Raw genomic sequence first — 21,040 nt, 5'->3', positions numbered from 1 at the left:
GGCAGACACAGACCCGGTTTAGGTCGGTGTTGTAAAATGACGAAAGAAGGAGATATAAGATAGGATGCTTTATGCGCTTGGCTTATCGGCGGCCGCTTTGAATGCTTCCTGCACTTCGGGCAGATTTCCGATCACTGATTGATTGCCGAACTTGACGATATTCTCCTTGTAGGGGTGGGCGACACCTTCGAAAGCTGCATGATATCAGGTTAGACTGTGATCAAAATATGAAAAAGAGATGGACTGAATGTGAATGTATGGGGTCCAGGTCGTTTTTTGAAGATGGACCCAAATATCTCTCATCAAGTAATCAAGTAACCCATCCAGGGAGTAGGAGCCCAGTAGCAACATAGCACTTACTCTTCAATCGAGCGAGGCGGATATCCTTCAGTCGGTTCTTAGGCAGCATGCCCCTGACAGCGCGGCGCAGGACTTCACCACCACCCCATTTAGCAAACATCTGATCCATCGTCATGCTCTTCAAGCTACCGGGCCGCGTCGTGTGCGTGTAGTACTTCTTCTGGAATCGCTTCTTTCCTGTTGTCTTGAGGTCATGACATCCCACAACCACCACGTAGTCACCACAATCTGTTGAAGGGTCGTAGATGGGCTTGTTCTTGCCCATCAAGACGAGGGCGATCGACGAGGCGAGGCGGCCCAGGGATCGTTCGTCGGCACCGGCGTCGACATAGTGCCATGTGCGCGAGTAGGCGAGACGAGTCTAAGGCGTCAATTGTTAGAGATGGGTTGCTTGGTTGTATGCAGAGCATGCGCGGTTGGCCCGGAAGCCTCCGCATTGAAGCTGTTTACCTTGCCAACGAGTTGCGACATCTTGTTGATGCGGCAGAGGGTAGTGTAGGTGTCGAGGTGGGGGCAATTAGACAATTAATGAAAGGCGGAGAAGTCTAATTGAAGATCCCAACAACAAAAACAGATCCAGAACTTCAATGTCCGAGATAATGATGATCTCAGCGTTCCCTGTATGCTTGTAGCCTCTAACCCGCCCCCGACTGAAGTTCTCCGGGTCATGTGACCAAGCCCTAAGTCTCGTGCCACGCTAGTCCCGAAGTAGAATTAGCGTCGCACACTAAGCGAAACCCGCACGGAAGGGCAAATCACTGTGGTATGTGAATTCAAGTGACTCTTTTTCCATCTCCCTCGACAACACACTCCCTCCCCCACGACAATCCACCATGGCTTCCGTCCCGAGTGTGCAATGCTTCGGCAAGAAGAAGACGGGTAAGCTCCCTTTTTTTTCGACCGGAGATCCGTATGAATGAACCCGTGAGCTGACATTCAATTTTCAATAGCCACCGCTGTCGCCCACTGCAAGGTATGATGAACGCCTCTACCCCCTCGGTCCCAATACGTTGTTTCGAAATATCTGGAAGGAAAGCAGTCGGAAATGAATTGTGCACGAAATGAAGAATTGGGATTGAATTTTGGAAGGATATGCGAAACAACATATTGCGCGATCATGGGGCTATGTACACATTGAATTGGATAGCATGCTGAGACTTTTTACAGCAAGGCAAGGGCCTCGTCAAGGTTAACGGCCAGCCCCTCTCCCTGGTCCAGCCCGAGATCCTCCGTTTCAAGGTACGCACAATACATTCGCTCAACCAACTCCCGTGCGCCACAGAAGAACGCATTCGCACGAATCGCAAACGACAATGGCAATGGGAAAATGTCTCCGGAATCGATTTCTGACAATTTACGCTCGAATTTTTAGGTCTACGAGCCCCTCCTCATCGTCGGCGTTGACAAGTTCGCCGGTGTCGACATCCGTGTCCGCGTTACCGGTGGTGGTCACACCTCGCAGGTCTACGCCATCCGTCAGGCTATCGCCAAGTCCATTGTCGCCTACTACCAGAAGTACGTCGATGAGCACTCCAAGAACCAGCTGAAGCAGGCTCTTGCTCAGTACGACCGCACACTCCTGGTTGCCGACAACCGTCGCGCCGAGCCCAAGAAGTTCGGTGGTCGCGGTGCCCGCTCCCGTTACCAGAAGTCCTACCGTTAAATTTTTCTTTCTCACTTGTTACGCGGCGAAAGGGAAAAGAAAAGTTTACGGCAACGGGGAAATGGAATATGTCTGTCTTCATATGTTTTTTCTATCACGACTTATTTCCATGACTTCTTGGTGGACTGGGGACTTGGGAGGATTCGGGGATGTTTGAGCGGTTTTTGTTCGGTTTAACCGCTCTTGCATGAGAGGACCGGGCTAGAGGAATTTGGGAAAATGACCTCTGGTTGTTGTTCCGGTGCCTTGATGATATGTTTTTCACTGGCGCTGTCCTGCACGGCTGGAAAAAATACCTAGCATAGCCAGGAAAATCTACTCAATGATACTGGGTTTCATCTTGTTCAAATCTTTGTTTTTGGGGTCTTTTGGGTTATTTTAGCTACGGTGTTCTAACATTGGTCTCACTTTTTCCCAGAGTTATGTTCTCCTTACGCCAAACTTGAGCAGGTATATATGCTCCGAAGGTAAACCGAGGTACTCGCCCCTCGCTCATACGGGACTACATCTAGGACTCATAGATCTACATACTGATAGCAAGTTTACCCCGGACATTGGCTGTTTGCCACTCAGATCTACCGCCAAACACCCGTCCAATTAGACAATATTTCAGTTTCTTGTCATAGCCATATGGTGTCGGCCACATGATTTCTAACATACAAGAGAAACTATGGTGGCAGTTGCAGCCAGTGCTGCAGCGCTCTCTCGAGGTTCCCGGCACCCCAGCTCCTCTCCAACTGCTCCTCCCACGTTTCCAACAAGCCTTCCCATAACTGTTAGACTAGTAATCAGTTAGATATTGCCTTGTATTATCATTGACACCCTCCGGCAGTGAGCTTACCATGTCATCTGAAGTGTGTAAGACTCGGTCGTCACCAAAGTAGGCGCATTTCAGTGTCTCTCGGCAAACCTCCTTAGCCATGAAACTCCATTCCTCGTGCATCAGACCTTCTTTTCCTTCCTCGTTGGGGGTAGCATTGGATAGGGAAGTATGGGACCAGTGCAACTCATTATGAGTTGAGAGGGTGGTCTGTAAATGCGTTCTCACCGCAAGTGCTATATGCAACTCAACCGTTAGCAATGTATAAACAGACTGCAAACTCATTCATCTGATCAACCCTCCATGGTGTGCGGCCTTGTATTCAACTCCTATCAGAAATTGCCTTTTCTTTCTCTCATTGGCTTCGCAATGCATAGCCAGTCAGAACGAAAATCACTCATCGGTCATCATTTAAGAGTTTCAAGGCTCAACCAACCATTTGGGATATTTTAATCCAGAATCATGAGGTTCGGCTATCACTGAAGCATAGGGAATTGCTAACGTACCTTTCTTGATCAACCCTATGCTGCCGAGACCTTGTTGTCATCTCGTATCAAATATGTGCTTGAATATCATTCACGCGTATGCCAATTCATATGCACTCAATTGAACAATTCAATAGTCGTCATATCACGCATGGGGTTCGAAGTTCTCCATTTGATATAGATTCATCTATTCGACGTGAGTTTGTCTCCAGGACTAAAGGCTCATAATTAGCAATCACAAAAAATCTAGGGAACGGATAACCTTGCCTTTCTTTCTTTATATTATCTCAACCACCACTGCCGCATATGCGCGTTCTCATTTTGGATATCATAATATGCCACTGCAGCCAAGTATAGAGGACTTGTAGAAGTATCTTTTGAGAAATCAATCCTTTGCTGTAGAAACCTTGTGTAGCTCGTATCAGACGTTTGCTATTGATCTTTTTTTTTCATTGGAGTTATGCCAATGCGTAGCCACCTGAAATTGTAGTGTTCAAACCATCATCACTTACGGCTTTGAAGGTTTGTAAAGTTTTGGAGTGGGAAGGTTCTCTCAAAACATTAACATTTATAAGAAATGGGGGAATGGAAAACTTGCCTTTCTTTAATGTATCAACCACTGAAGCATAGGCGTGGTGCCATCCAAATATGAGCCTGTAATGATTTCTCCAAAGGGTCATGGGGAATAGAAAACTTACCTCTCTCCTTTTGTCTCAACCACTCCTGAATCATCCATGTTTTGATCTAAAATTTCATAGTAAAGCATAGGGAGATTTCAAACGTACCTCACTTGACCAAACCTCCGTATTCGTGTGACTCAAGTTTCTCAAGTCTCTCGCATCGGGTATGTTTTCTCTATTGATTGTGCTACCAAGGCAGACCACGAATAGAGAAGGCATAACGAATCATCATTCGCGAGTTTTTGAGCTTATCCATCAATGTGCTTGTAGCCACTGCAAGACCATGTCGAATGGCCTCCGCAAAGAGTCAGGAGCGAAAAATGCAAAGCCTGCCTAGATAACTGGAAACGTCAGCGACAGAGATCTGACCCAACCACATAGCACGAGCCCGAGGGTCAATTGGGAAAACAAGGTCTCTTTGGCTTTGTGTCAACCTGAATATTGGATTCTAGGACTGGAGAACGGGCAAATGAGAGGCACGGATATTGCAGTGACTCTTAATTGGAGCAATTGGCCTCGCATCAGACTGTTCTTTTCATTTTTCTGTTATCCTCACGGTGTGTGGACTAGGAGTTTTGGTAGTAAAAGGTTGTCATCATTTTTGTGGGCTTTAATTGTTCTTGGTGGATCAAGGGCTGTGTCAAGTCATACCTTGGATGAGAAATTCATAATCTGCGGCGATACATTGGAGCAATCAACAGAGAAGCTCCAATATCGGTTTGAGGAATATTGTGTCATGCGTTGAGAATATCGGCATTTTCATCTTTGGTCCCATATCAGCCAGATAGCTGCATATCAGGACATGGGGTCGGGATTGAACAGGTAAAACAGAGCTGCCAATGGTTTGGTCCGAGTCAACCCCTCGATTTGTCGCACTTCAGACGAATTGATGTAACTCCTCGGGCCATTGAAAGTTGTGGGTATTCAAGTTCTCATTTGCAAACTTGCAAAACCCCTAGATATTGTTTTGTAGAGTCTCGGGGGTCTTTGTATCAAACCATATCTATGTATGCATATAAACAAATCAATGGAGACGAGATCCTTCGATCTGGAAGCGCGGACTAAAGGATTCAATGTGGCATTGCATCCCAACAACGGACGAGTTAGTCATAAAATTCGAGCACCCTTGATGTTCAAACTCGTACCGGTGTTCAGTCTCATGTTTGATTGTGTCCATTGACCTATCGAAAAATCAGGGTCACCTTGAGAGTTTAGTCCTCGTCATCTGAGCTTCCAGATGGTCATGCTGCTAGGAATTCATTGGAGTCATAAGGAGCCACACCTGAGAGTGAATAGGGGATAATCTAGGTATCTCGAGTGTTAGAAAAATAGAAAACGACGTAGCAAGTCCAGAAGGGCTACAAGAGCAGTCAAGAAAATAAGGTATTTTCTTTCACTTCAGACGTTCTTCGACTTTGTCACTGAGACCATTGGTTCTTGCGATCCACGGTTTCTCAAAGTGTAGTATAAATGTATTGTCATCATGGAATGTGTTTTTTGTGGCACATATTAACTGTGCTTGTGGGGTTGGAAAGATCATACCTAATCGTACAGAACGGAGACCTAGAATGTCTCGGCATTGTTAGTTGGAGCTTCCAATATCACAAAAGAATAAGGACGATGTGATATGTTTTGTTCTGCATCGTATCAGAGTTCTTTTCAATTTTCATTCAATATGTCCAGTGGCACTATTTATTGGTAGGCCACAGTCACTTTCATGGTGTGTATTCTCATCATAACTTGCGATTTTGGGTTCATCGAGCACCCATTGTGCTTATGGAATGCGAGGGGAGGGGGCTCATATCGAGGCAGGCCAGAGGGTGAACATAGAATGCATACCTAGGTATCTTGAGTGTTAGCGAAACCATTCAGACACATTTTTATAGTACGAATAGTTGGATTCTCAAACCAAATATCTCTTTGTCTTAACTCAGATCAGCTTCAATCAAAGTTTGCTTTCATCTCATCGGCCTCTGTAGCTCGAGTGGCCATCATTTACGAGTTCAAGCCCCAGGTACCAATTGTAATTGCAGGCTGTCAAGGTGGTGATATCGTCATATGTGCGCATGTCGATGGGATGAATACTGTGTATATTCCTCAGGTATTAGCGGAATCGGTCCAATGATGCAACATAGGTAGTAACAACCACCATACGATCAATCTGGGGTGTTGTTACCCGTCAGACTAATAGCTAAACATCCAATGCTGATGTTTGAGGAGGCTCTTGCATCATCATTTGCAGGATTTGACTTGAGGACTGAGTCGTACCCAAGCACAAAGACCCGGTAGCCTATATAGATTGGTGGGAGTGTTAGCCAAATTGTTCAGACATCGGATATAAAGACTGCAATAGATAGTGAGCTTCTATTTGCTTTGGCATCAGATCAACAAATGTTTTGTCATATCCACAGATTTGACAGTGCTTGGATGGTCATCATATGCCACAGCGCAGTAAAGGAAGCTCTCATACTCCCTATGGCATGGTGATAAACTGAATTCACTTACCACATTTGGAATCCAGCACCAAATGGATGCCCATCCATCGCAAAACCCAGCTTATTACGCTTGTATGAAGGGCAGGATGTTGTTAGGAATTTTGGCGGCGACGGTGCTGAGGAATACTCTGCATTGGTAAAGATTAGTCGAGGTTACTTTCATCATGGAAATTAGCACCAACACGCTCCATGGTAGTCTCACCAACTCCTCTGAGCTTGTTTTCGGTGTGGTGTGGTGTGGTGTGCACTCATAGTTCGTTGATGCGACAGGCGAAGAGGCAACACGCATGCACCCAATAGATTTGGGGAGTGGGGAGGGTGTTAATACAAAATAGATCAAATCAAAATGACCAGATCAAATGAGATCAAATGAAAAGAGACATATTGGAACTTTATCGGCTGGTTTGAGATCTGAAAGAATGACAGTGGGCTAGAAACTCAAGAAGAGGAATAAAGCACGTTTACGTTTAACGTGTCACGATCTATAAGAGGAAATAGTAGACGACTAAGCGTGGCTCCAAATCCAGAAGTAGTAGACGACTAAGCGTGGCTTCAGTTCCTCTAATGGGCTAGGGAAATCTATACAACCAAATGGTTTTTAATGCTGTCCTATTGTCCTATTCTAGTATTCCATGCCTGGGCGGCTGGTAAAGCCAATGGTATATTGCACTATCTGGGACTGGTTTCTGTCAGACAAGGATATAGCCCTGGAGCCTCTGTATTCTAAATACTGGGCTCATATTACTAGTAGTTTCTAGGTTCGATGCATGGAATTCAATGCGCTGAATGAATGGGCCAGATTCTTACAAAGATTCAATATGCCTCTATCCGGGTACGACAGGTTTGGGGGCTCACTACGCCAATGTATGTATAAGCCCTCATAAACATGAGATGATTTCTCCATTTTAGAGCGATGATTTTATGAAATCGACATATGCCCTATTCCAAAACACCTAAAATATCCAAACCGCTCATACATACTGTAGATAAAGTCTAGCACTACTATAAAAACTAAAATGTCATCATCTTTGTATCGGTCCTTTTAAGGTCTTTTCTGGGGTCTTTGAGAATATAACGGCTAACTATCCCATAATATTATTAGCGAAGCATCTTTGATACGAGCTATCTCTAGACCTCTAAGATACTACATAGATATATGTATATATGTTGATTCATGGCGGCTGGTTAATGGCAAAAAAACCCGGTTGGTGCGATGGACCCAGAAACCTGCCGGAATCCGGGCCATCTAGGTATGGTTCCTACATATTACACAAGTAGAATCTTCGTTTGCATTGCATATGCTGATGTTGAAGCACTATATCTGTAGATGCAAAGTGACTGAATCATGATATTAGAGCCCGTCTTGTGAGGATCATTAACTATGTGTACATATGTATATTTTATAGAGTTGGATGTTAGGGCACGATATGATCGCCTGATCTCAGGACGGGTATGTTTGGGTATACTCGGGTATTCACGGATATACTTGCCTGAGGCCTCCATCTATTAACTGGCTGACATAATTATTGTATTTGACCTCGACTTCACTTAAATTTGCCTGAGGCAGAAAGCACTAAAGCACTTCCACTGCTGACATAATCTCACTGGGACCAACGCGACCCGACGCGTGGTGTTCGCGTGCCTGGATGAATTGCGCGATATCCTTTCATCCTCCTCACCCCCGCAACAACAGTCAATCCGATCTATTCTTCTTTCACACTCAACTCTATTTAATGGGTAGTGATCTCTGAACAATCCATAATGCCTACGGCTCGCGAAAGATTGGCCGAGCTAAGGGCCCTCCGTGCCTCAGGAAAGAAACGAATTTCCACATATGAGGTCGAGGACCAGGGCGACATCTACGATGAGGTTGATGACGACAGCTACAAAAAGGTTATCCGAAATCGTCTTGATCAGGATGATTTCGTCGTCGATGATAACGGTGCCGGTTACGCGGACGATGGCCGCGAGGTATGGAACGAACAGACAGCAGAATATGACAGCGACGAAAGTGACGAACTACCCGCACGAGGCAAGGCTGCCAAACGAAAGAGGGAAGAGGAACAACAGCGAAAGGAAAAAATAAACAATGGCATATCCAAGTACTTCAACAAAGGACAGGCTGCGGCTTCTGCTCCCAAGCCCAAGGTGAGTGCTTTTTGCTCACGGAATTCAACCCCCTTATGCTGACAGTCGGTTTTACAAGCCTGCTGCTACTGCCGAGGACGATGCATTTATGGCCGATCTCCTCGGAGAAGTCGACACCAACGTTGTATCGAACCACGCCCCGACACGAAACATCGTCAAGTCAGAGGCCCGACGCAAAGTTCGCGTTCTCTCCCCGCCATTGTCCGAGAAGCGTCGCCGCGAGAAGCTTCACACAAGAGACGAAAATAGCATGCCAAGCTCGCCAATGAAGGACCATGCACTCCACTCTGACGATCTCGACGACGGCCCTCTACCGATGCCGGATGATGATGATGTTCCCATGAGCGATATCTTGCCCTCATCTCCAATTAGCAAGGCAGTGGAGCGGAGGAATACTGTACCGGTCAAGGCTGAAGAGCCAGAAGACGACGACGTTGACCTCATGGACGTTGCAGAAGTCACTGGAGACTCTGGTCTCAAAACGAAAACCATCAACATGACGGGCAGTCGGCCACCCCCGAAGATCAAGCATGACATTGCTCCTACACCAGCAAGCTCGTCCCCAGTCAAGTCAATGCCAGAAATAATGGATGCTTCTTGGAATGACGTGAGGAGCAAGCTGAACGTTCTCAGCAGTCCAGCCCCTGAAATGCGATCATTTGGGAAACTGCGCGCCCAAGATGTTGTCGAAGAGGACGGTAGTCTGCGCATATTCTGGCTGGACTATACGGAAGTCAACGGCAGTCTTTGTCTGTTCGGAAAAGTGAAGAACAAGCAGAATGGATCCTACACTAGTGCATTCGTTAAGATCGACAATATCTTGCGAAAACTCTATTTCCTTCCGCGTGAATATCGATACAAGCAGGGACGAGCGACTGAAGAGGAGGTTGGCATGCAAGATGTATACTCGGAGGTCGATGATATGATGTCGAGACTTAAGGTCGGCATGCACAAGATGAAACCATGCGAACGGAAGTACGCATTTGAAATGCCCGGGGTCCCAAAGGAGGCAGAGTATCTGAAATTACTCTACCCTTACGATAAGGCCGCATTGCCAATGGAAACCAAGGGAGAGACTTTCTCGCACGTTTTCGGCACCAATACCTCCCTATTTGAACAGTTTGTTCTCTGGAAAAATATAATGGGCCCTTGCTGGCTCAAGATCGACCAGGCCGACTTTGCTGCAGTAACCAACGCATCCTGGTGCAAGTTCGAATGCCAGGCCGCCAAACCAGCACTCATCAGCCTCGTCCCAGATTCCGAGAACCTGGACACTCCCCCCTTGACCTTAATGAGTCTCTCTTTCCGTACCCAGCTCAATGTCAAGGAGAACAAGCAGGAGATTCTCATAGCGAGTGCCCGAGTATATGAAGACGTTTCTCTAACTGATACCACACCTCCAGAGAAGCTTCCGTGCAAGACATTCACCGTCATGCGCCCTGCTGGTACATCATACCCAATGCATTTCGAAGCCGAAGCAGAAAGCCAACCGGGGACTATTATGCTCGCAAAAAGCGAACAGTTCTTGCTCAGCAAGTTCCTGGCTATGTTCGAGAAGATGGACCCCGATGTGATCATGGGCCATCAGTTGCAGGATGTCGACCTGGGCATTTTACTCAGCCGGATGCGTGAAAAGAAGACACCTGGCTGGCATCGTATTGGCCGACTCAGGCGTGGAGATTGGCCTAAGAATTTCAACAAGGGTGGCAACTTTTTTGCCGAAAGGCAGCTGATTGCTGGAAGATTGATGTGCGATGTTGCGAACGACATGGGCAAGGTAATGTTTTCCTCAAAGTGGGTATATGACAATACTGACAGCAACTAGTCTCTTATGATGAAATGTCAATCATGGAGTTTGACTGAGATGTGCCAACTCTACCTCGGTCAAGGCAATGTCCGCCAGGAACTAGATTCTGAAGCGGCATTGAAAACCTGGGCAACCACCAAAAAAGGTCTCATGAACTTTGTCAATCATTGTGATACAGATACATACTTCATTGCGGCATTGGTTCTGCGTCTTCAGATGCTCCCGCTTACAAAGGTCTTGACCAATACCGCTGGTAATTCGTGGGCACGCACACTTAGCGGTACGCGTGCCGAGCGAAACGAGTATATTCTGCTGCATGAGTTCCATCGCAACAAATACATTTGTCCAGACAAGTACTCTTCTCGTCTTCAGAAGGCAGAGGAGAAAATGCAAGATGGCGACGATGACGAGACGGTCGACAAGAAAAAGAAGGACAAATTCAAGGGTGGTCTTGTTTTTGAGCCTGAGAAGGGTCTTTACGACCGCTTCGTCCTTGTCATGGACTTCAACAGTCTGTACCCTAGTATCATCCAGGAATACAACATTTGCTTCACAACAGTGGACCGAACAGCTACGGTAAAATTGGCCCAAGCAAAGCCCTCGTCTCGTTCGTTTGTTCTAATATATGCAACTAGGCCGAGAATGAGAATGAAGAAAAAGTGCCAGATATCCCCTCCTCTGACCAAGAACAGGGTGTTCTACCTCGGCTGATCGCGACATTGGTCAGTCGTCGACGCGAAGTGAAGAAGTTAATGAAAGACAAGCGTGCCACCCCCGAACAACTGGCCCTATGGGACACGAAACAATTGGCCTTGAAGCTGACTGCCAATTCCATGTACGGATGCTTGGGATACACGCAGAGTCGCTTCTATGCTCGACCGTTGGCAATGCTCACCACCTTCAAGGGACGGGAGATTCTGAGAAACACCAAGGAATTGGCCGAAAGTCAGCAATTGCGAGTCATTTACGGTGACACTGATTCGGTCATGATCAATACGAATATGGACAATATGAGCGACGCCATCAAGGTTGGTGAAGAGTTCAAGAAATCGGTCAACGAGCGTTACCGGCTTCTAGAAATCGATATCGACAATATCTTCCGTCGACTTCTACTGCATGCCAAGAAGAAGTACGCTGCTGTCAACCTCACCGAGATAGATGGCAAGTACGTAGAGAAACTTGAGGTCAAGGGCCTTGACATGAAGCGTCGTGAATACTGCGCCCTCTCAAAGGAGGTATCATCAAAGCTACTCAACGAAATTCTGTCCGGTGAAGATCAGGAAGTCGTGCTCAACAAGATTCACGAGTACTTGCGTGAGCTTGCAGAGAGGATGAAGGAATACACAATCCCTGTGCAGAAATACGTGATCTACACCGTATGTGACATACCCGAGAATTTTTCCGGATCACTTTGCTAACTCTTTATCAGAAACTCTCAAAGCGACCCCAGGAGTACCCTAATAAAGAGAGCATGCCACCGGCACAAGTGGGTCTCCGCGAAATTGCCCGAGGCAAGACAGTCAGACCGAACGACGTTATCTCATATATTGTAACCAACGGAGACTCGGAAACCTCATCTCTGCCTCCTGCGAAGCGATCATACAGCCCACAGGATGTGCTGAAGCCCAATTCGGGGCTCAAGCCAGATGTTGAGTTCTACATTCTGAAGCAGATCTTCCCTCCCATCGAGCGTCTCTGTGCCCCGATTCCCGGCACCGATGCCGTCCGTCTCGCTGAGTGCTTGGGTCTTGATACTCGCAGATATCAGATCAATACCTCTAGCTCTAGCAGTCAACAAAACGCCGAAGTCACCCCGCTCGAGTCTCAGATCCCGGACTCGGTTCGGTTTGCCAATTCCACGCGACTGTCGCTAAGATGCCGATACTGCAAAGAACAGTCTGTGTATGAGGGTCTGGTGACTTCATCGCACATGTGCACTGCTCACGGAATCGTTTGCCCGAATCAGAGCTGCCAGAAACCTTTCTCAGTCATGACAATTGTCGCGCAACTAGAGAACCAGATCCGCGAACAGACCTCGCGATACTACGAAGGCTGGCTGGTATGTGACGATTCATCGTGCGGCAACCGCACACGGCAAATCAGCGTTTATGGGCACCGCTGCTTGGGTCCCCGAGGTCGTGCCGAAGGCTGTCTAGGCCGCATGTCGTACGAGTACTCCGAGAAGGCGATATACAACCAGCTCCTATACTTCGCTGGTCTCTGGGATGTTGAGAAAGCCAAGGTCGCTGCCGAGAAAGAGACGGGAGAAAAGAAGGACAGTGTTGCCGCCCTTGCCGAGTTCAATCGCACAAGATTCGGTACAATCAAGGGGGTGGTCGACAGCTACTTGAAGAAGTGTGGTCGCCAATGGGTTGAGATGGATGGTCTCTTCCGCTTCATGTTACAATAGATGACCCGGTGGCGTATGATTTTGGATGTTTGTAAATACCTAGGGATATTGGGGTCTGGGAAAGTTAGCATGGTCATAATCAAATCGAATTGCATATTTCAAGGTTTTCTAGTGTTCTCGAGTGGATGGATGTTAGTCTACAGTATATCAAGATCTGTCTTATCTCTTATCACAACCCCCCCAATTCTCCGACCATCCCCACCCCGTCATTCTTCACTTCAGTTTGATCGCTAGTGCAGAGCAGATATCCCTGCTCATTTTCTGATTGGTTATTTCAATCATGTCTGTTAAAAGAGTTCTGGTCATTGCAGGATCAGACAGCTCAGGTGGAGCGTAAGTCTAAATGTCTCTCCCGCAAAACCGGCTAGGGGAAAAAAAAAAAAAGCCGTACCCCGTCAACTTATCTCAAAGCGATGATTGACCTTGTATCCCTGGTATTTACGGTACATCATGGTTAAGAAAAGCTCTAACACATTCTAGAGGTCTTGAGGCTGACCAAAGAGTCCTTGCGGCACATGGATGTTATGCTCTCACTGCCACCACTGGGTTGACGGCACAAAATACACTTGGCGTGCAAGACATATTTGTCGTGCCCTCGGAATTTGTGAGAAAGCAGATCAATGCTGGACTAGAAGATGTCGGTGCCGATGTAGTAAAACTGGGTAAATCATTTACATTTCATGATTCGTCCTTTTTATATAGAACTGATGTCCCTTTAGGCATGCTCTCATCTGCTGAAACCATCGATGTCATCGCCGAGACACTACAAGCTCACAAAGTCCCTGTAGTCGTTCTAGATCCGGTATGCTCAATGTCCTGCTGTTAAATTGTCACTCTAACAAGCATCAACAGGTTATGGTTTCCACTAGTGGCTCCCAGTTGCTACCCGAAAAAGCAGTCAAGGAATTACGCACAAAGTTACTTCCTTTGACCACAATCCTGACACCAAACATCCCCGAAGCTCTTCTCTTATTGAAAGATGCTGGGACAGAGACCCCCGAGCCGAAAGATCTAGAGGGAATGGTTGAGCTTGCTAAGAAGATTTGCTCATTGGGCCCCAAGGCGGTCCTCCTCAAAGGAGGTCACCTTCCTTTGACGAAAGACCACAAAACATCTCAAGACCCGAAAGAAGGAACCTTGGTGGTGGATATCCTCTTTGATGGGACGACAGCCACCTTGTTCGAGACAGAGTTTTTGATATCCAAGAATACCCACGGCACGGGCTGCTCACTTGCTTCGGCAATTGCTGCAAACTTGGCTTCGGGCAAGGACATAATCAGAGCGGTCCGGAGCGCCGTGCGATTTGTTGAGATAGGAATCAAGACAAGTATTGACCTAGGTAAAGGGAGTGGGCCAATCAATCATTTCCACTCCACTTACACTATGCCCTTTGCGCCGTATGTGACCCATCTCCTACATCTTTTGATTTTCTTCGTCCTGATGTTATGTTATTTAGCGGCCGATTCATTGAGTACATCTTAGACCGCCAAGACGTGCAGCAAGTATGGCAGCAGTTCACGCACCATGAGTTTGTCGAAGGCATGGGCCAGGGTACGCTGCCTATTGAACGTTTCAAGGCGTACCTTGTGCAAGATTATCTCTACCTGGTGAGACAGCTATCTTCAAGGCAGTTAGGAGAAAACATTCAACTTACCAAATTTCAATATATAGGTACAATTTGCCCGAAGCAATGCACTTGCATCATACAAGGCCAAGACCATGGATTCAATAGCAGCGGTAAGTGTCCATACTCACCATGCTCGTTTTCAATGACAATCTAACACGATCAATCCAGTCTGCCCAGATTGTCCTCCACATCCAGCGGGAAATGGCATTGCACACCGACTACTGTGCCTCCTTTGGCTTTTCCAAGCAGGAGATGGAAGATACACCCGAAACCATCGGTAAGCCGGTCGTGTTTCTTTATATACTCGACAGATGTGCTAATTTCGATATGCATAGCTTGCACCGCATACAGCCGATACATTTTGGACGTAGGCCAATCGGAAGACTGGCTAGCCCTCCAAATGGCCCTTGCACCATGCTTGATCGGATATGGAGCCATTGCAAGACGGCTGCATACGGGAGAAAATGCCGTTCGAGAGGGGAACCCCTACTGGAAATGGATCGAGAACTATGTTGCCGACGACTACACTGAGGCTGTACGACTGGGTTCAGGTAAGTCAAATCATCAACTGCAAGTGGAAGATCTAACTGATTCATGTCATATCGTAGCATTGCTGGAGGATCACATGCAGCATGTGTCCCCTAGCCGCATGGAAGAACTGATTAAGATCTTTGTTCGGGCTACGGAATTAGAGATTCGTTTCTGGGATATGGGCCTCGGGGGTAAGGAAAGATGTTAGATTTTTATATACACTAGTCTCATCGAAAGGGTTGTTCCTTTGATCTTAGAATTACGCTTACGAAACCTAGAGAGTATAACTTGGTATGGTTTGAATTGCTTCTACGGCAACATGTACCTTGGTATAAAGAAAGAACCGCCTTCAACGTCATCAATCTGTTTCCAGAATGATCCATGATAATTCACGTACACATGGACATTCTGATTGAGTTTGTTGAATGGCCCCAAAGTACAGATTTGCCACTCTCTCCATTGGCTTCTAGATAATCTACTACTGCGCCCTCTAAATCGCCACTCCTTCACATCGAGATCTCATCTTTGCCTCTTTTATATCCATGGACCATCGATGCATGGCGCAAATCTAAAAATTTCCTAAAATTTCCCAGATTTCTGCCTGAGGCTGATAAGAGGCGACCAATCAAAAAGCAAGATAGAGAAGAATGAAAGCGGCGAGTGGCGATCAAGCTTACTTAGGCAGGCGGTCTGAAAGGTACCTGATCCAGACCTGGTCATGTGACAGAGAAAATACAAAGAGAGCTAAGCCTAATCTAATTTTTATCGCGCCTCCCCTGGCTTTTTATTTTTTTTTTTCTCCTTCCCTTTTCTTTCAAAGTTCCCGCCTTTTCTCACCTTTCAACTTTCTCTTCTCTCTCTATCCCTGTTCTCTATTCCTCTTTTCTAATACCCCTTTCTCAAAACACTTTCGCAGACTTACATTATGTCTTACGGAGGTGGCTACTCTCGCGGTGGCGGCGGTGGTGACTCCTACCGGTAAGTTCATTCTCGCAGAGACTTTGTCTTTGCCTATCTTCATCAAACGCATGGCTTGCTGGCAAAATCCTCGAGCCTGCAGCTGTTTGTGATGGCGTTGGGCCTTGGATTCTGAATCTGTTCATCTCAGTCCTGGCTTGATTATCCAACACTAAACAGACCCGCACACCGGAAGAATAATTTGTGCTAACTTTCATATTCTAGCTCCCGCGGAGGTGACAGCGGCGGCTACTCTAACGGTGGCTCCGGTGGTGGTTACAGCGGCGGCGGTGGTTACGGCGGCGGCCGTGGAGGTGGTTACGGTGGCGGCGGCGGCTACGGTGGTGGTGGTGGTGGTGGTTACGGTGGTGGTGCTGCCGGTGGTGATCGTATGAACAACCTCGGCGCCGGCCTGAAGACTCAGGACTGGGGTAAGTTCATTCCAACGAACATGTTTATTCGCGCGATACTAACTTTGATTCCATTTAGATCCCAGCACCATGCCCAAGTTCGAGAAGTCGTTCTACAAGGAGCACCCCGATGTGACTGCGCGCTCCGAGGAAGATGTTCAGGCTTTCCGCAAGGAGAAGGAGATGGCCATTCAGGGTACCAACGTGCCTCGCCCCGTCCAGACCTTTGACGAGGCTGGTTTCCCTGCCTACGTTTTGTCTGAGGTTAAGGCCCAGGGCTTCGACGCTCCTACTGCTATTCAGTCCCAGGGTTGGCCCATGGCCCTCTCCGGTCGCGATGTCGTCGGTATTGCCGAGACTGGTTCCGGCAAGACTCTGAGTTACTGCCTCCCCGCTATTGTTCACATCAACGCCCAGCCTCTCCTCGCCCCCGGCGATGGTCCCATTGTTCTTGTTTTGGCTCCTACTCGTGAGTTGGCTGTCCAGATTCAGGCTGAGATTACCAAGTTCGGAAAGTCCTCCCGTATTCGCAACACCTGTGTCTACGGTGGTGTCCCCAAGGGTCCTCAGATTCGTGACCTGTCTCGCGGTGTTGAGGTTTGCATTGCCACTCCCGGCCGTCTGATTGATATGCTCGAGGCTGGTCGCACCAACCTTCGTCGTGTCACTTACCTCGTTCTTGACGAGGCTGATCGCATGCTCGACATGGGTTTCGAGCCCCAAATTCGCAAGATCATCGGCCAGATTCGTCCTGATCGTCAGACTTGCATGTGGTCCGCCACCTGGCCCAAGGATGTTCGTCAGCTCGCTTCTGATTTCCTCAACGACTACATCCAAGTCAACGTTGGTTCCACCGACCTCTCCGCCAACCACCGCATCACACAGATTGTCGAGGTCGTCTCCGACTTTGAGAAGCGTGACAAGATGATCAAGCACCTTGAGAAGATCATGGAAGACCGCTCTAACAAGTGCATCATTTTCACTGGCACTAAGCGTGTTGCAGATGAGATTACCCGATTCCTCCGCCAGGACGGCTGGCCTGCGCTTTGTAAGTTTTCCATGGGTTCCCCATTGGCACATTTGCACGGTACTAACGTATTCTCCATAGCCATCCACGGTGACAAGCAGCAGAACGAGCGTGACTGGGTCTTGAACGAGTTCAAGCAGGGCAAGAGCCCCATCATGGTGGCCACTGATGTGGCCTCGCGTGGTATCGGTATGAACAAACTACATCCCCCTTCCCTCCTCCCTTCCCCCTTCTTGTCCCCCCCCCCCTTAGGGGGCCCTTGAAAACACTCACCCGTGTTGACGTTGTGTGATACAATGGCACGGTGCTCAACTCTCTCGAGGCACGTTGGTGTATACGTATACGCCGCGTCCAGGCGTATCTGGTCATCCTAAATGGTTCACATGCCAAGAGGACCTTGGACTCACAGTGCAGCACAGCAGCAGGCATTCTAGCCTGACTTTGATTCTCCATCTCTTGTGTGACAGGCTCGTATGAGAGTCGAAGTTTTTTTCACACAGCGTTGTTCTTGAACTGTTGAACTGTTGAAGGCTGTATTTCCAAGGTTGCTCTAGGACCACGATAACCCCGCCATCCCATGGATTCGCTTCCCTTGGGATTTTCTTAACAGAAACCCATCAAGAGAGCAGTGATGCATCAAGTCCTGCACGACGGAGAAAGGGTCCTTCATGGCCATACTCCTCATATCCCCACTAATGTTCTATTTGCTAACGAAATTCCTTTTGAAAAGATGTGCGCGATATCACTCACGTGCTCAACTATGACTACCCCAACAACTCGGAGGACTATGTCCACCGTATTGGTCGTACCGCTCGTGCCGGTGCCAAGGGTACCGCCATTACCTTCTTCACCACTGACAGTAAGTTTACCATCCACGTCTTGAACATACCAAGTCGTACTAACCTTCTTTTCTCCAGACTCTAAGCAGGCTCGTGACTTGGTTACTATCCTCACTGAAGCTAAGCAGCAGATTGATCCCCGTCTTGCCGAGATGGTTCGCTACGGCGGCGGCGGCGGTGGTGGTCGCTGGGGTGGCCGCGGACGCGGTGGTGGTCGTGGACGTGGTGGCTACGGTGGCGGTGGTGGTGGTTTCACTGCCTCCAACGCTGCTCCCGTCGGCGGTAACCGTCGTTGGTAGATGCCTCGCTACTGCTCCCTGTGCAGTCAGTCGCTTTGGCTTTGCCTTGTATTGTGCTATTCCGGTAGACTTTTTTCTCTTTTCTTTGACTTCGTGCGTAACTCGGGAAGGACGGCGTTATCTTTGATGTCATAGATAGTTTTTTACTTTTTCTTTTTTCTTCCGTCCCTATGCAAGGGATTTTTCACGGTCACGGATCTTGGTTCATTAACTCTGTTCATTAACTCTGGGATTCTAGAGGTTGAATTCTCACGACGAATCCATACATGTTGATTAGTTTCAAAAGTTCCATGTTTCAGAGAGTTAGGCGAAGTCTCTGATCACTGCAATAATGATTATTCTTTAATATTTCATCAAGTGCTTGCTTAATATTCTCAACTCAGCACCAAAACCATTGATATAGATATAAGCCTGAGAATGGTGCCTACATGGAGTATATTGCCTATCCCCCAACCTTCAAACTATACCTTAACCACATTTCTACCTCCCCTGCCAAAACCTCATGCACATGGCTCGTCATATGGCCTGAATTAAACCAGAAATACCGCTCCAACGACGTCGGACACCCATACTTTTCATACTCAACCGCAATATCCGGCTGATCATACCCAGCACAGAAATTCGTCGTATTCACAATGTCATACTTGCGAGGCTCATCAAGCATAGCTCCCAGCCTTGCATGGGCATCAAAAAGCATAACCTGGGCTTCCTTATGCTTTTCTGCAAATGCAGCCGCATGATCCGCCAGCGCGGCATTGTACCACTCGACCTGTGTGGCGTTCGGACTTGGGTTGCTCTTTGCTTGGTTTCCTGGCGTACGGTCTAGAGGGGGCAGGTTCATGAAGAGATAGCTTCTGTAGCCTAGACTGTAGAGGGTCTCTACGGATGTAAAGAGCGTGTCTGTGAGATTTTTGTAGAAGGTTAGGAAGTCGACGGCGTATTTGGCGCTGTCGTTTATGTCGTTGATGCCGATCCAGAGAGCGATTAGGGTTTTGTCTTGCTTGAAGCCTGGTAGGTTGTGTTGGAGGGCTGGGTGGCCGTATTGTTTGAATTGGTTTATTTGGTCTACTAGGGAAACTGTAAAGTTGTGGTGAAGGGGTGTGCTTGGTTTCGGTTAGTTGAGGTTGTTCGTGCTGGATGTGTGGGGATGTCTTTGTGCTTGTGTGCTTACTACTCGGTTGATATGTCGGCGCCTGCGAATGCAAAGTCCCAGAGTTGCTTTTCGCAGTGTTGTGGTGAGGTGAGGCCTTTATGGACGCCGCAATTTGTGAGATATTCGACCCAGTTAGGACCACCTTCTGCGGTTGCGGTCTAAGTGTAGAAAATTAATATCTAATTCTGTGTCTGATTCAATCGCAAGATAGGCTTACCTGATTTTGGACTATCTTGTTGGAAAGTAGAGTTTCGGCATCATAGGCGACGTTGAATTGATCTCCAATGAAACTAAAATTTTGGTGCCCGTGGGTTCCTTGAACATAAGTGTAGGAGTCACCGAAGGCGATTCTTGGTCTAGGGTTAGTGATGCTCACAAGCTAGAAGCCTGGAAGCCCCAATCTACTTACAGAGCCTTGGTTGATGACCAGTCGAACTTGGCTGGTCTTGATAGGGGACCTGCCCTAGCGAAAGTAGTGCCAGAGGCAATAGCGAGGACGGATGTCGTCAGAAGAAGCATTTTGGTAATTGAATTCGCAAACCTGACATACAAGAAGGTAGAATGATCTAGGTACCATGATATGCTTCTAGTAATACGAAATATATAGATCTCTCAGTAGGCGATATAGTCTTTCCAACCCCGCAAATGGTCGGTGTCCGGGGTAATGCTGCAGAGTTGACGGGATATATTTTTCCATCAGTTATTCTACTCGAGGTCTTTCAAATTAATACTTTGCTGTCAATTGTTGAGGGAAAGAAGGAAAATAACAATCTCGGACTTGTAGTACTCAGAGCAAGACATCAAATATGTTCCTTGGCTTTTAGTATGACATATATAGCATGAAAACCCCTGGTTAGAAAGATATACCAACCTACTCGATTCATTATATAACTCTCACATATTAGACTCTCAAATGAATCATTCTTTAATATCTGAAGATATGCACACTGACTAGCGCAACAAGTAGCCCTAGCGCCTCGGATAATTGTCCTTTCCAACATGAAGATGATAGCCACAGATACTATCCACAAAACGCTTGTTGCTATATGTTGTTCAAAGAAGAGCGCCTATCAGCGGTAAACGAACTCCAAGAAAAGGGAGATCAAGTGAAGACAGAAAAAGCAAGTTTAGGTACTTACTGGGGTGGGCCGACAAACCTAGTACTAGATGCCTCAGCCTCATCGACCTTACCTCATTTGACACAAGTGTGTGATGGATCTGTGATCGTCCCTGGAATCTACACTAGAATCTACACTAGAGACCAGCCTTACGCATACTACCATACTAGGGGTCGATTTCAAACCAGCCGGGATTTTCGCTCGTGCATAG

At 47.4% G+C, this 21,040-nt stretch overlaps 7 protein-coding genes across 7 annotated transcripts; 4 read left to right on the top strand and 3 right to left on the bottom strand.

The window, feature by feature from the left end:
- Positions 1-69: 69 nt before the first annotated feature.
- On the bottom strand, positions 70-831 carry N7447_007403 (mitochondrial 54S ribosomal protein uL13m; the record flags this gene model as incomplete). Its single annotated transcript, XM_057231665.1, has 3 exons — positions 70-194; positions 361-721; positions 811-831. The coding sequence occupies 3 exons, from the start codon at positions 829-831 to the stop codon at positions 70-72; spliced, it is 507 nt and encodes a 168-aa protein (XP_057086755.1).
- Positions 832-1,193: 362 nt separating this feature from the next.
- Positions 1,194-2,023, top strand: N7447_007402 (40S ribosomal protein uS9; the record flags this gene model as incomplete). The annotated part of the gene is made up of 4 exons (XM_057231664.1): positions 1,194-1,239; positions 1,311-1,333; positions 1,528-1,599; positions 1,733-2,023. The coding sequence occupies 4 exons, from the start codon at positions 1,194-1,196 to the stop codon at positions 2,021-2,023; spliced, it is 432 nt and encodes a 143-aa protein (XP_057086754.1).
- Positions 2,024-2,691: 668 nt separating this feature from the next.
- On the bottom strand, positions 2,692-3,148 carry N7447_007401 (uncharacterized protein; the record flags this gene model as incomplete). Its single annotated transcript, XM_057231663.1, has 3 exons — positions 2,692-2,796; positions 2,865-3,079; positions 3,142-3,148. 3 exons carry the CDS (start codon positions 3,146-3,148, stop codon positions 2,692-2,694), a joined length of 327 nt encoding a protein of 108 aa, XP_057086753.1.
- Positions 3,149-8,264: 5,116 nt separating this feature from the next.
- Positions 8,265-12,868, top strand: N7447_007400 (DNA-directed DNA polymerase alpha catalytic subunit POL1; the record flags this gene model as incomplete). The annotated part of the gene is made up of 5 exons (XM_057231662.1): positions 8,265-8,651; positions 8,710-10,428; positions 10,477-11,034; positions 11,094-11,834; positions 11,888-12,868. 5 exons carry the CDS (start codon positions 8,265-8,267, stop codon positions 12,866-12,868), a joined length of 4,386 nt encoding a protein of 1,461 aa, XP_057086752.1.
- A 280-nt stretch (positions 12,869-13,148) lies between these two features.
- On the top strand, positions 13,149-15,234 carry N7447_007399 (uncharacterized protein; the record flags this gene model as incomplete). Its single annotated transcript, XM_057231661.1, has 9 exons — positions 13,149-13,201; positions 13,349-13,530; positions 13,588-13,670; positions 13,721-14,265; positions 14,325-14,475; positions 14,540-14,605; positions 14,664-14,772; positions 14,831-15,046; positions 15,104-15,234. The coding sequence occupies 9 exons, from the start codon at positions 13,149-13,151 to the stop codon at positions 15,232-15,234; spliced, it is 1,536 nt and encodes a 511-aa protein (XP_057086751.1).
- A 717-nt stretch (positions 15,235-15,951) lies between these two features.
- On the top strand, positions 15,952-18,558 carry N7447_007398 (DEAD-box ATP-dependent RNA helicase DBP2; the record flags this gene model as incomplete). The annotated part of the gene is made up of 6 exons (XM_057231660.1): positions 15,952-16,004; positions 16,209-16,414; positions 16,473-17,441; positions 17,502-17,609; positions 18,151-18,279; positions 18,338-18,558. 6 exons carry the CDS (start codon positions 15,952-15,954, stop codon positions 18,556-18,558), a joined length of 1,686 nt encoding a protein of 561 aa, XP_057086750.1.
- A 442-nt stretch (positions 18,559-19,000) lies between these two features.
- On the bottom strand, positions 19,001-20,230 carry N7447_007397 (SGNH/GDSL hydrolase family protein; the record flags this gene model as incomplete). The annotated part of the gene is made up of 4 exons (XM_057231659.1): positions 19,001-19,661; positions 19,730-19,869; positions 19,929-20,061; positions 20,121-20,230. The coding sequence occupies 4 exons, from the start codon at positions 20,228-20,230 to the stop codon at positions 19,001-19,003; spliced, it is 1,044 nt and encodes a 347-aa protein (XP_057086749.1).
- Between the last annotated feature and the right edge of the window lie 810 nt (positions 20,231-21,040).

The sequence above is a fragment of the Penicillium robsamsonii genome (genome assembly GCF_028829455.1).
Source record: "Penicillium robsamsonii strain IBT 29466 chromosome Unknown utg000003l_segment0_segment0, whole genome shotgun sequence".
In the NCBI taxonomy this organism is placed as follows: domain Eukaryota; kingdom Fungi; phylum Ascomycota; class Eurotiomycetes; order Eurotiales; family Aspergillaceae; genus Penicillium; species Penicillium robsamsonii.
The sequence above is the reverse complement of the archived record's forward strand: the minus strand, read 5'-3'. Positions and strand labels throughout refer to the sequence as shown.